The sequence below is a fragment of the Chiloscyllium plagiosum genome, chromosome 40 (genome assembly GCF_004010195.1).
Source record: "Chiloscyllium plagiosum isolate BGI_BamShark_2017 chromosome 40, ASM401019v2, whole genome shotgun sequence".
Taxonomy (NCBI): Eukaryota; Metazoa; Chordata; class Chondrichthyes; order Orectolobiformes; family Hemiscylliidae; genus Chiloscyllium; species Chiloscyllium plagiosum.
In genome coordinates, this window is record NC_057749.1 from 9,558,127 (window position 1) to 9,570,846 (window position 12,720).

General features: G+C 42.4%; 1 protein-coding gene across 2 annotated transcripts in view; it reads right to left on the reverse strand.

Annotated features, from left to right (window-relative positions):
* Positions 1-12,720, reverse strand: part of LOC122542489 (collagen and calcium-binding EGF domain-containing protein 1-like) — a 158,159-nt gene that overhangs the window by 55,467 nt on the left and 89,972 nt on the right. For both annotated transcript variants that reach the window (XM_043680264.1, XM_043680263.1), the window contains one exon: positions 9,210-9,262. In XM_043680264.1, the coding sequence (XP_043536199.1) occupies positions 9,210-9,262 (53 nt within the window). The remainder of the gene's footprint in view (positions 1-9,209; positions 9,263-12,720) is intronic.

Here is a 12,720-nt window from a genome sequence, read left to right on the forward strand (position 1 = left end):
CGGACTGTATTTTTTGAGTATCCGTTCTTCTTGAATACGTTGTATATGTGGCTCTGCTCTGTTTTCCGAAGTTCGTCTGTGCTGCAGTGTGATGTGGCTCGTTGGAATAGTGTTCTGATACAGCTTTGTTTGTGTGTGTTGGGATGGTTGCTGGTGTAGTTAAGTATTTGGTCAGTGTTTGTCGGTTTTCTGTATACGCAGGTTTGTAGTTCTCCGTTGTCCTTTCTTTCGACTGTGACGTCCAGCTGCTTGCTCTTGCATGATGGTGAAAGTGGGTACTGCAGATGCTGAAGATCAGAGTCAAGATTAGAGAGGTGCTGGAAAAGCATAGCAGGTCAGGCAGCATCCGAGGAGCAGGAAAATCGTCACTTTACCATTTCAGCAAGAAGGGAGTTTTCCCCAGAGTCCCACCCAATATTTACCCCCTCAACCAACATTATTAAAACATCGCTGGAATGTTGCAGGGATGACCTTATAGAGGTTTATAAAATCATGAGGGGGCATGGGTAAGGTGAATAGGCAAGGCCTTTCCCCCAGGGTTGGGGAGTCCAAAACTAGAGGGCATAGGTTTCAGGTGAGAGGGGAAAGATTTAGAAAGGACCTAAGGGATGACTTTTTGGGCAGAGGGTGGTGCGTGTATCGAATGAGCTGACAGAGGAAGTGGTGGAGGCTGGTACAATTACAACATTTAAAAGGTATCTGGATGGATATATGAATAGGAAAGGTTTGGAGGGATATGGGTCAAGTGCTGGAAAATGTGACTAGATCAATGATATTTGGTCAGCATGGATGAGTTGGTCCGAAGGGTGTGTTTCCATGCTGTATAACTCTATGACTGTAGTCTTTATTATGTATGAGAGCGAGCTGTACACATTTCAAAAATACTTTGTGGGTTGCAAAGCTCTTTGGGTCATCCAGAGTTCATGAAGGTGTTGTGGAAATGCGAGTTCTTTCTGTCATCTCCCTGCTACTGTAGGTTCTGGATTCTGTGCTTGGCGTCCTATTCTGTGGCAGTTGCTCAGCGATATTGGGTGACAATACGCTGTCAGGTCAGTCCACCTTGGGTGTGTGTGTGTGTCCATGCGTGCGAGTATGAAATGTACATATGTATATATATTTATATGTCTGGTTGCTGGACTCTGAGAGAGAGCAAGACAACACTAAAGAGTGATGTGTTTTCAGTATTCATTGCACACCCGATTCTGCATTGGCATGAAAAGCAGTAGCAGGCCATTCGGCCCCTTGTGCCTGTACACCATTCTAGAAGGCTGCTCTGACTACACATTGCGACCTATTTTTGACTCACTGGATCATCAAGAATGTAGCTACTTTGGCCATAAAAACATCCGATGACATGCCTCCACTTCTCTGTCACCAGGTGTTCCATAGAACTGCAAGCTGGTGAGAGGAAATATTTCACCTCATCTTTGTCTTAACCGAACGATCTTTGTTTCTTCAGATGGTGCCACCTAGTTTTCCCACACAAGGGGATGTCCAGATGCAGTTTCGGGGTAGTGATCATTTCATTTCCAGTTGCACATCTTTTCATTTTGCCCTGGTACCCACATAAGTTGCCCTGACACAGAACTTGTGTCCAGTATCAACCTATGATATTGAAAGTGATTATTTGTCTGTTCCAGTGGTTTATCCCTGCAGTAACAACATGACAAGTCGGGGAATACCGTGTTCATCTCAATGTCAGTGACTACAGGGAACAGCCCCACCTAGTGATTCAAAACTAGATGGCACTATGGCTGTTCAACTTGCCAGAAAGTGAAACCTGAATTCATGTAGTGCCTTTGGCTACCTCAGGGATGCACCAAAGCCATATCCTTTTGAAATGTGCTCATAGAATCCCTACAGTGTGGAAGCAGGCCATTCGGCCTATTGAGTCCACAACAACCCTCCGAAGTGCATCCCACTCAGACCCAGCCCACCCTATCACTGCATTTCTCATAGCCAGTGCACCTAACCTGCACATCTTTGGACTGGTAAAAGGTTTGGACCAAATGGGAAAAAAAATGCTGTACTGTCCACTCACATCACAGTCCCTCAACCCTCACAAACAAACTGCGACCTTACCCTCTGGCTTGCTGGGTGCGGCTGGTCAGCTAGTACAATATAAAACCCAGTGTAGTGCTTTGATTGTCAAAAGTCAATAGTTCCTTGCTTTGCACGAAGCAAGTTCCCACAAATGACTAGGCGTAGTGAGATAGTGAATAGGATCTTAATACGGTAGTGTAGGAGCAGAAGTAGGCCACTCAGCCCATCAAATCTGCTCTGCCAGTCAATGAGATCATGTTGATCTGATCATCCTCAATCCACTCTCCTACCTTTTTCTTATAGCCCTTGATTTCCTTACAGATTAAATATCTACCTCAGCCATAATATGCTTAACGTCCCAGCCTCTACAGCCCTCTGCTGTAAAGAATTCCATAGGTTCACTACTCGTTGAAAGAAGAGATTCCTTCCCATCTATGTCCTAAATTGGTGACCCCTTATTCTGAGATTATGTTCCCTGGTCCAGGTGTTTTCCACAAGAGAAAACAATCTCTCAGCATCTATAATGTCAAGCACCTTAAGAATCCTGTATGTTACCTTGTCTATATTGCTCTGTGTAATCCTCACCACTTAAGCTCCCACCTATTTTTGTGTCATTCGCAACTTGCTGACCATACATTCATTTCTCTCATACAAGTCATTAATATATATTGTAAACAATTATGACCCAAGCACTAATCCCTATGACACTCCACTAGTTTCAGTTTGCCATCACGAAAATGTACCCCTCATCCCAACTCTGTCATATATTAGTTAGCCAATCCTCCGTCCCTTTTTATACACAGCCGCCAGCACCATGGCCTTTTGTCTCATTAAATAGCAGACTTTTATCGAATGTCTTTTGGAATTCCAAATCTGTTACGTACCCTGCCTCTTATCTCGTTGAAGAATTGTAGGTTTTACAGACTTGATATCCCCTTCATGCTGACTCTGTTTGATCATATTAGTATTTTGAATGTTCTCCCATCACCATCCTGTATAAATACTCTAACATGTTTCTAATGACTGATGTTGAGCTAACTGGCCTATAGTTACCTGTTTTTACGTTTCTCCTTTTTTGAATAAGGGCGTTACATGGGCGTTTTTTTAATTCTCTAGAACATTTCCAGAATCTCCAAATTAGAATCCTCACAGTATGGAAACAGGCCCTTAGGCCCCACAAGTCCACACCGACCCTCCAAAGAGTTACCCACCCAGACCCATTTCCCCTACCCAATATTTACCCCTGACTAATGCATCTAACGCTATGGACAATTTAGCATGGCCAATTCACCTGGCTTTGGATTGCAGGATCCAAATCTAAGGACACTTGGAAGATTACTACCACTGCATCCACTTTCACTGTAGCTATTTCCTTTAATATTCTGGGGTGCATAACATTAGGTCCAGGGATCTATCAGTCATTGGCGGACAAGCAGGAGGCTGGAAGAACACAGCAAGCCAGGAAGCATCAGGAGGTGGAGAAGTCAATGTTTCGGGTGTAACCCTTCTTCAGGACTAGGATTGGGTGTAAGGAGGGGCTGCAGATAAAGGTGAGGGTGGGGGAGGATTTTTGGTGTGGAGGGGGCAGAGTGGGGAGGTAGGGATAGGTTAGCACAAGTAGAGGGTACGACCTGATTGATCACTGGGAGGAAAGCATCTGATTGGAAGCTGAAAGGAAGGGTCAGTTGGAGGAATGGAAGGGGTGGAAAGGGAATTGAGGGATGGGAGGAGAGATTATTTGAAGTTGGAGAACTCAACATTGAGTCCTCCAGGCTGTAGGCTGCCCAGGTGGAAGATGAAGTGTTGCTCCGCCAACTTGTGGTCTGATTCGTATTAGTCTTTAGCCATATCAGGTCTGAGGAAGGGTCACTGGAACTGAAACGTTAACTCTGATTTCTCTCCATAGATGCTGCCAGAACTGCTGAGTTATTCCAGCAATTTCTGCTTTAGTTTCCCAAATACTTTTTCTCCAGTGATACGCATTTCCTCTGCCGCTTTTTGGTTGCTTTCTGTGTCTGAAACATTACTCGTGTCCTTTTTTTGAAGACTGATGCAAAGTGTTTCTTCAACACCTCTGCCATTTCGTTGTTTCCCAATATTATTTCTCCGCCTCAATCTCTGAAGGGGCCAATGTTCACTTCAACCCCTCTCTATCTTTTGTGTAAAGAATCTCTTTGTATCTTTTGTATAATTGCACAAGAACACGAGGTGTTCCATGCTCTCACGCCTATTATTCAGTTTAATTGGATCATAGCCGTTCATTATCTTAATTCCACTGACCCACTTTGTTGCACAATATCCAATGCCCTGGTATCATATAAAAAAATAACCCATCCAGTGAGTGTAAAATTTTTCCTGATGACACCCCTCAAAACTCTCACTCTCATGTTAAGTTTATGCACCCTCCAGATAAAATAGATCAAAACAAATTTGCACTAATATAGCACCATTCACATCCTCAGGACATCCCAAAGTGAGTCAATGTACCTTTTGAAACGTAGTCACACTCTCCTTTAAAAAGTGCAGATGGAACTGTGATGTACTGTGTTATCCAAAAGGTAATGCATCCAACAAAACATCACTCCACTGGAGGGTCCATTATGATATTTGTGCTGAGGTTTCTGGAGTGGGACATTAACCCACAGCCTAATGCCTCAGTCGGCAGTGCTGTGGACAATGCCATTTTATCTCCAACTACGCAGTCTTCTCCTTTAGGCGTATTAAACACAGCAGTATACAATTCTTTGAAATGTCTGCAATTTTCACAGATAAATTTTGCCTATTGTGTCAATCCCTTGGTGCATTTTAGAAAAGTATTATCACCTAATTTTTTGAATATCATTCACGCCAAGTTTTGCATGATTTCTGATCTTTGATACAATCGACATCAATTTGCAAAGAACTGCCCAAAGTCAGCTGTACCCTGTTCAAAGAAGGAGCAGCATCAAATTCCATTCCCTAATCTCTTATGATTTTATTAAGTACCACTTGACTGACAACAACTCATGGAAGGTTCCTCCCTTTCAGTTTACATGTCAATGTCCTTGGCCAATGATTTGGTTAGTTGCATTGGAGACCAGCATGGGAGCTGCAGAACAAACCAATGTGTTAACAAGCCAATGGGGTACAAGGCTGTTGCACCATCCAATACAATCCTGGTTGTTCTGTATCTCAACCCTGTTTCTTCACCTTGATCCCTTAACATTTCATACAAATCACTTTGATAGTTTCAGTTGACCTCCAGCCTTGTGTGTTGTTTAGGAAAATGGTGTTCCATACTTACACTCCCGTCAAGTGCTGACCTGCTGCCTGACAGTCGCCATTGTATGCACCTCCTGCCTGACAGAAAAATAAAACTGCATGGCCTTTCAGAATGAGCATTGGGGACTGTTCTATCTGAGAGTAGGGACCAATGGAATTTGGATTGGATCAATCTGATTTTCCAATGTCATGAAAGGCATCTGACAAGGATCATTCCAACGCATGAGAAAATTGTTTTCCAACTTTCAAAATAACTTTGAAGCCAGTGATGCAGAGTGAAAATATTGTCTGGAAGTCATCAGATGTGAAAACAAGTGTCTCATTAAAAAGCTGAAGAAGTTTTGAATCAAGTCTACGATAGAAAACTTGATCCTTTTAGTGAACTATAAATATCACAACAAATAGCCCAGTGTTTTAAACATCTGGCACAGCAACATTTAATCTTCCAATTTTAACTGGAATTCACTGCAAGAAGAAAAGAATTGAACAGTTTCTTCATAAAAGATATCCATGTGTTGTCAATTATTAGAAAGTTTTGACAAATACACTTTTTGAATAAAAAAAAATAACCTGGCTGAAGAGAGAGAAACATTGTCAAAACTTTTCACCTGGCTCTCAATAAAGTCAGGTGAATGGCTAAAATTTGACCGTTGAATTCTAATTTGGATAAGTGTGAGGTAACCCATTTGATCAAAGGAATAAAAAGGCAACTTGTAATTGAAATGAAGGGAAACCTCTGAGTGCTTTGGTGCAGAGGGATCTGGGTATCCTTGTTAATGAATCATAGAAAACTAGTATGCAAGCACAGCAGTAATAACGGAGGCAAGTGGAATTGTGGCATTTATTGCTAAAGGAATAGAGTATTAAAATAAGAAAATGTTGCTGCAACTGTACTAGGCTTTAGTGAGACAGCAGCTGAAGTATTATGTACAATTCTGCTCCACTTAAGGACAATGTAGTTGTCCTAAAGGCAGTTTGGGGGAGGGTCACTAGATCGATTCCAAAGATGAGAGGTTTGAGATTGAGCAATTTAGACCAATATTTTCTGGAGTTTAGAGGAATAATAAGAAATATGACTGAAATGTATAAGATACTGATGGGGATTGATAAAGGAGATGCAGAAGGAGCGTTTTCTCATGTCGAGCAATCTGGAATAAGAGGTTATAGTTTTAGGATACAGGGTAGAACAAATATGATGAGAAATTACTTCTCCCAAAGGGTAGTGAACCTGTGGAATTCACTCCCACAGGGTTGAGTGGGTACTGGGTACATTGAGTAAATAGAAGGAGGTGATAGGCAGGTTTTTCATGAGTAATGGGGTGAAGGGCTGTGGGAAGTGGGCAGGGGAGTGGAGTTGAGTCCGAGATGAGATCAGCCATAATCGTATTGAATGATGGAGCAGGCTAGAGGGGCTGAATGGCTGACTCCTTCTCCTTGATATTATGTTTTGATTCTTATCAGGACAGTCACCAAGAATACCAAATTTCAAACAATCACCACAGTCTGTGCTGTAAGAGAAAATAAATTTGTTGACAACTCAACCCTGATTGGGTGAGACATTGCCATGGAGAAAGCAAAGGAGAACTACAGGTTGCCCCAAGCTCCCAGGTAATTCCAAAAAGGCTGGAACAGATTCCTTTTGTTTGTAGAGTAACAGATTAATGAGATGATGTTCTCCAGTTCCATTTGAACAGTGTAGCAGCAAGAGAATGAAGAGGCCAGGCTTGGAAGGAAGGTAAAAGTAGCAAGTGAGTGAAAGTTCAGGATTATTCAAATATTTAATACTTAATACTGCATCACAAGGAGAAATTACTTTTATTATTGACTTCAGTAACTAGTCAGGAGTGTGATGCAGGTTGAAAAGTTTCCACCAATTGTTAAAATCCTCCACATAATTATTACCTTTATAGCCAGTGTTTGCTGCTGCATCACTAGTACTTGAACCTTGAACATGTACATGGTTTAAAAGTCACAATAATGATTTACATTGACTGGTTGCCAGTGTGGGCTTAATCTAAATGTGGAGGCACCGATGTTGGACTAGGGTGGACAAAATCAGAAGTCACATGACACCTGATTATAGTCCAACAGGTTTATCTGAAGTCATAAACAGATTTCAAATAAACCTGTTGGTCTTTAACCTGGTGTTATATGACTTTTGAGGTTAATCTAAGAGGAAGCCAAATAAATATGAAGGAGAGAGAGGAATAGAAGAACAAGGTGATAGGGTGAGAGGAAGGGGCATGTGAGGAGGTCCGAGGGTACATAGACATTAGTACAGGTCAGTTGGGCCAAATGATCTGTTCCTCAGCTCTGTAATGCAGATAATGTTCTGTGCAATTTCTTGGATTTCCGCATCCTTTAAGATCTTGCCTAATTTCAACTGGCTGTTTTGAAGACAGATAGAGCCCTCGATGAATACAAAGGTAGCAGGAAAGAACTCAAACAAGGAATTAGGAGGGCTAAGAGGGGTCTTAAAATGTCTTTGACAAACAGAATGAAGGAAAATCCCAAGGTGTTTTACACGCACATAAGGAGCAAGAGGGTAGTGAGGGAAAGGGTTGGTCCACTCAAGGACAAAAGGAGGGAATTTATGCGTGGAGCTGGAGGAAATGGGTGAGCTCTTTAACAAATACTTTGCATCTGTATTCACCAAAGAGAAAGACATGGTGGATGGCGAGTCTTGGGAGGGGTATGTTGATATTCTGGGTGATGTCAATATAAATAAGGAAGTAGCGTTGAGTATTTAAAAAGCATTAAGGTAGACTAGTCCCCTAGACCTGATGGGATCTATCCCACAATGCTGAGGGAGGCAGGAAAGGAGATTGCTGGGACCTTGTTCGAAATCTTTGTATCCGAAAGTCACAGGAGAGGTCCCAGAAAACCGCAAAATAGCCAACATTGTTCCTTTGTTTAATTAGGGCAACAGGGAAAATCTGGGAAATGAATCCAGTGAGCCCCTTCATCAGTGGTAGGGAAATTATTGGAGAAGATTCTTAGGAATAGGATATATTCATAGTTGGAAAAATATGGACTTATTAGGGATAAGTGGCATGGCTTTGTGTGGGGAAGGTCGTGTCTCACAAATTTGATTAAGTTTTTTTGAGGAAATGACAATGGGGAGTGATGGGAGCAGTAGATGCTGTCTACATGGACTTTAGCCATGCCTTTGACAAGATCCCTCATGGCAGGCTGATATGAAAGGTAAAGTCATTTGGGATCTTTGGTGAGCTGGTAAGATGGGAATAGAACTGGATTAGTCACAGAAGACAGAGCGTAGCAGTGGAAGGGTGTTTTATTGACTGGAGATCTATGACCAGTGGTTTTCCACAGGGATCAGTGCTGGGACCCCTGTTGTTTGTAATATATACAAATGGAGGAGAATGTGGATCACCACCCTAGTAAATTTGTGGATGAGCCAAAGATTGGAGGAGTTGCAGGTAGTGAGGAGGATTACCAGTGGATACAGTAGTAAGTGGCAATACAAGTGGATAAGGTGGTCAAGAAGGCATATTTTACATACTTGCATGTTAATGAAACAAAACCTGCAACCCATTCTGAAAGATGAAAGACTTAACAGCAATCTAGGTTTGTTCAATATATTGTTTCAGTTGCATGACACTGTAATCTTTTGCTATAAATTCTATGTCTTACAATCCTGCTCCACAGCCACCTGTTGAAGGAGCAGCGCTCCAAAAACTAGTGCTTCCAAATAAACCTGTTTGACGATAACCTGGTGTTGTCTGATTTTTAAGTTTGTCCACCCCAGTCCAACACCGGCACCTCCACAAGAAGGCATATGTCACGCTTGCCTTCATCAGTCAGGACATACAGTATAAAAATTGACAAGTCATGTTGCAGCTGAGGGAGTTTCAGTGTAGCTCAGTGAATAGTGCAGAGCGTACCTTCAGGAATGCATCGACCAAGGACAAATCTGTAACCCTTGCAACATTTCTTCCTGAAAGTAGAGAAACAAAGATTAATATGCTGCATGTTGATTCCATCATTTGCAGTGAAAAGTATTGTTTTGCATGCTATCCAGGCAAATCATACCTTGCTGAAGTACATCAGGGTAATAGAATGGAATAGAGAATATAATTTACAGCTAAAGAGAAGTTGCGGAGAAAGATCAACTCTAATATATGAGAGATCCATTCTGATAACAGCAGGGAGGAAGCTCTTCTTGAATCTGTTAATACATGTTATCAAACTTTTGTATTTTCTGCCTGATGGAAGAGAGTATAACCTGGGTTGGGAGGGGTCTTTGATTATATTGTTTGCTTTCATGAGGCAGCGGGATGTATAGATGGAGTCAATGGAAGGAGGGCTGGGTTTCTGTGATGAACTGGGCTGTGTTCACAACACTCTATAATTTCTTTTTCATGAACAGATCCCTGAATCAAAGTGTCTAGAGAACAGATGATATGGTTGTTAACAATATCTGTGGAACCTTTCTGTGCATATAGTGTTTTCAATCATGTTTGTCAATACATTCTTTCATGAGTGGTGAGCACTCTGGCTGGGCCAGCAGCTATTGTCCGTCCCTACCTGCCCTTGGGAATGTGGTGAGCTGCCTTCTTGAACCACTGCAGTCCACATGCTGTAGGTAGACACCTAGTACAGTTAAGGAGGGAGTTCCAGGACTTTGACACAGTGACACTGATCAGTGATATATTTCAAAGACAGGATGGTGAGGATCTTAGAAAGAAATGTCAAGGTAATGTTTTCTCCTGTATCTGCTGCCCTTGTCCTTCTGTGCTGTAGAAGCTACAGGTTTGGAGGGTGCTGTGGGAGGACCCTTGGTGAATTACTGCAATGCATCTTGTAGATGGTACATACTGTTGCCACCGTGCATGGGTGAGTAGAGAGAGTGAATGTTAATGCAGGTGGATGCCACATTTCCTATGTTACAATGATGATTACATGTCAAAAAATGACTTTCTTGCTTGTAAAGATGTTGGGACATTGTGTGGCTGTGAGAGGTACTGGATGAAATGCAAGTTTTATTTTTCTTGCTCAAACAGAATAGTGCGGAATTTAATCTTGATCTCACTGTTGTGCAAAATTGATGTCAAAACTGTCCAAACAAAAAGGTATGGTTGCTTTCCATAGCAGCAACACCAGATACTGTGGGTGCAGAATTCAGGAAAGTTTCACAAGTGCTTTGTTTTAAAGAAACTGCTCCATCTATCAGAGACAGAGTCACCTTTAGCATGGCAACAGGCCCTTAGGCTCAACTTGCCCATGCCGTCCAGTTCTCACAATTAAATTAGTTCTATTTTGCCTGTGTTTGGTCTATATCACATCCATGTACCTGTCTAAATCCTTCTTAAACGTCAAAATTGTACTCGCCTCCACCACTACCTCTGACAGCCTGTTCCAGGCACTCACCACCCTCTGTGTGAAAACATTGACCCTTTTGTATCTCTCCCATCTCACCTTAAGCCTATGCCCTTTAGTTTTAAACTTCCCCACCATGAGGAAAAGCTGTTGGCTATCAACTTTATCCACATCCCTCTTGATTTTATAGACCTCTATAAGGTCACCCCTCAGCCTCCTACGCTCCAGAGCAAAATGTCCAGCCTATCCAGCCTTATTACTCAAACCGTCTAGTCCAGGCACCATCCGAGTAAATCTTTTCTACACTCTTTCTAGTTTAGTAATATCCTTTCTATAGTAGGGCGACAGGAACTGCATGCAGTACTCCAAATGTGGCCTCACCAATGTCTTGTACAGCTGCAACAAGACATCCCAGCTTCTGTACTCTGATTACACATCCCTGGACACTCTGGGCAATTTAGCATGGCCAATCTACCCAACCTGCTCATCTTTGGACTTTGGGAGAAAACCCATGCAGACACAGGGAGATTGGTGACTGTCTGTGTGGAGTTTGTACAAACTCTGGAATCGCTCACGGGTCCCTGGCGTTGTGATAGGCTGATTTATGAGGATGACTGATAAATGGGTCTCCTGTGAAACTGTACTGCAAAATGAAGATAGACAGTGCATGGCTAAGATGAATAAAAATATTTCTTCACTGGAGCAGAGTCAAACATGTTTTTTGAAAATTCATTCATAGGATTTGTGTTGCTGGCTGGACCAGTATTGAATGCACATCCCTTAGAATCAACCACATTGAGTTGGTCTCGAGTTACATGTAGGCCAGACCAGGTAGGGATGACGGTTTCCTTCCTAAAGGGTATTAGCAAACCAGATCAACAATGGCTTCATGATCGTCATGAGACTTTTCACTCTGGACTTTTGTTTTTTCTGGAGATGGTTGGATTTAAATGGAGGTTCCCCAGAATCTCTGGGATTAAGAGCCGAGTGATAACACTACAAAGCCGTTGCCTCCCCACAGTTTGTGGTTATTAAAGTGTTTCAGGAAGACCCAAGTCACCATTCAGCAAGTACTGAGTGCCAGTGACACCATCTTATCACTGCTGTTTGAAGTTGATCTCTCTCTCCCCACATCCTGAGGAAACAGGGAGAAAGCAAGATTGTAGCAACATCGTAAGCAGCTATTTCCTGTGAAGGCTGTCTGGAGGACTATACCCCAGACCAAGTGGAAAAAACCTTCTCCCCACCAACTGCCACGTTGAATTTGCTGCACTTGGGTTGAAGCTGCAGAATTCTTAGGCTCTCAACACTAAGGTTAGAGAGGAGGGTGGCAGGGTGATGGACACATCCACATTCCTTGTGGATAATTCAAACTGTATGAGTTTGATCATAAACCCTCTACTCTTTTATGGAGCTTGTGTGTCACTAGCAAGGCCCGCACTTTATTGTTCATTCCTAACTGAACTAAATGGCATGTTTGGTCATTTCACAGGGCAGTTGAGAGTTAACATGGTGCAGTGGTAGCATCCTAACCCAGACCAAGAGGTCCAGGTTCAAGTCCCACCTGCTCCAGAGGTGTGTCACAACATCTGTGAGTGAGTTGGTTAGAAAATTAGGTTAATGAGAAAGTTTTTCTTCACAAAAAGAGTTAACTATATTGCTGTGGTTCTGGAGTCAATGTCGTCCAGAACAAGTAAGGATAGTAGGTTTCCTTGACAAAGCTCATTAGTGAACCAGATGGATTGTACATTGAATAGTTTTCTTGGTCACCATTACATTTCACATTTTCATTTATTGAACTTAAATGCCTCCAGCCACCATGGTGTGTTCTGAACCTACGTCCCAGAGCTTTAGCCTGGGTCTTTGGATCATTAGTCCAGTGATACTACCATTATGTCACTGTCTACTGAGGAGATGCCTGTTGATACCCATTACCTAAGGAGAGGTGATAACCTCATGGTATCATTGCTGGGCTCTGAACCCAGAGACTCAGGCCATCTTCCAGGGACCCATGTTCAAATCCCATTGCAGCAGATGGTGGAATTTGAATTTAATAAAAATCTGAAATTAAGAGAG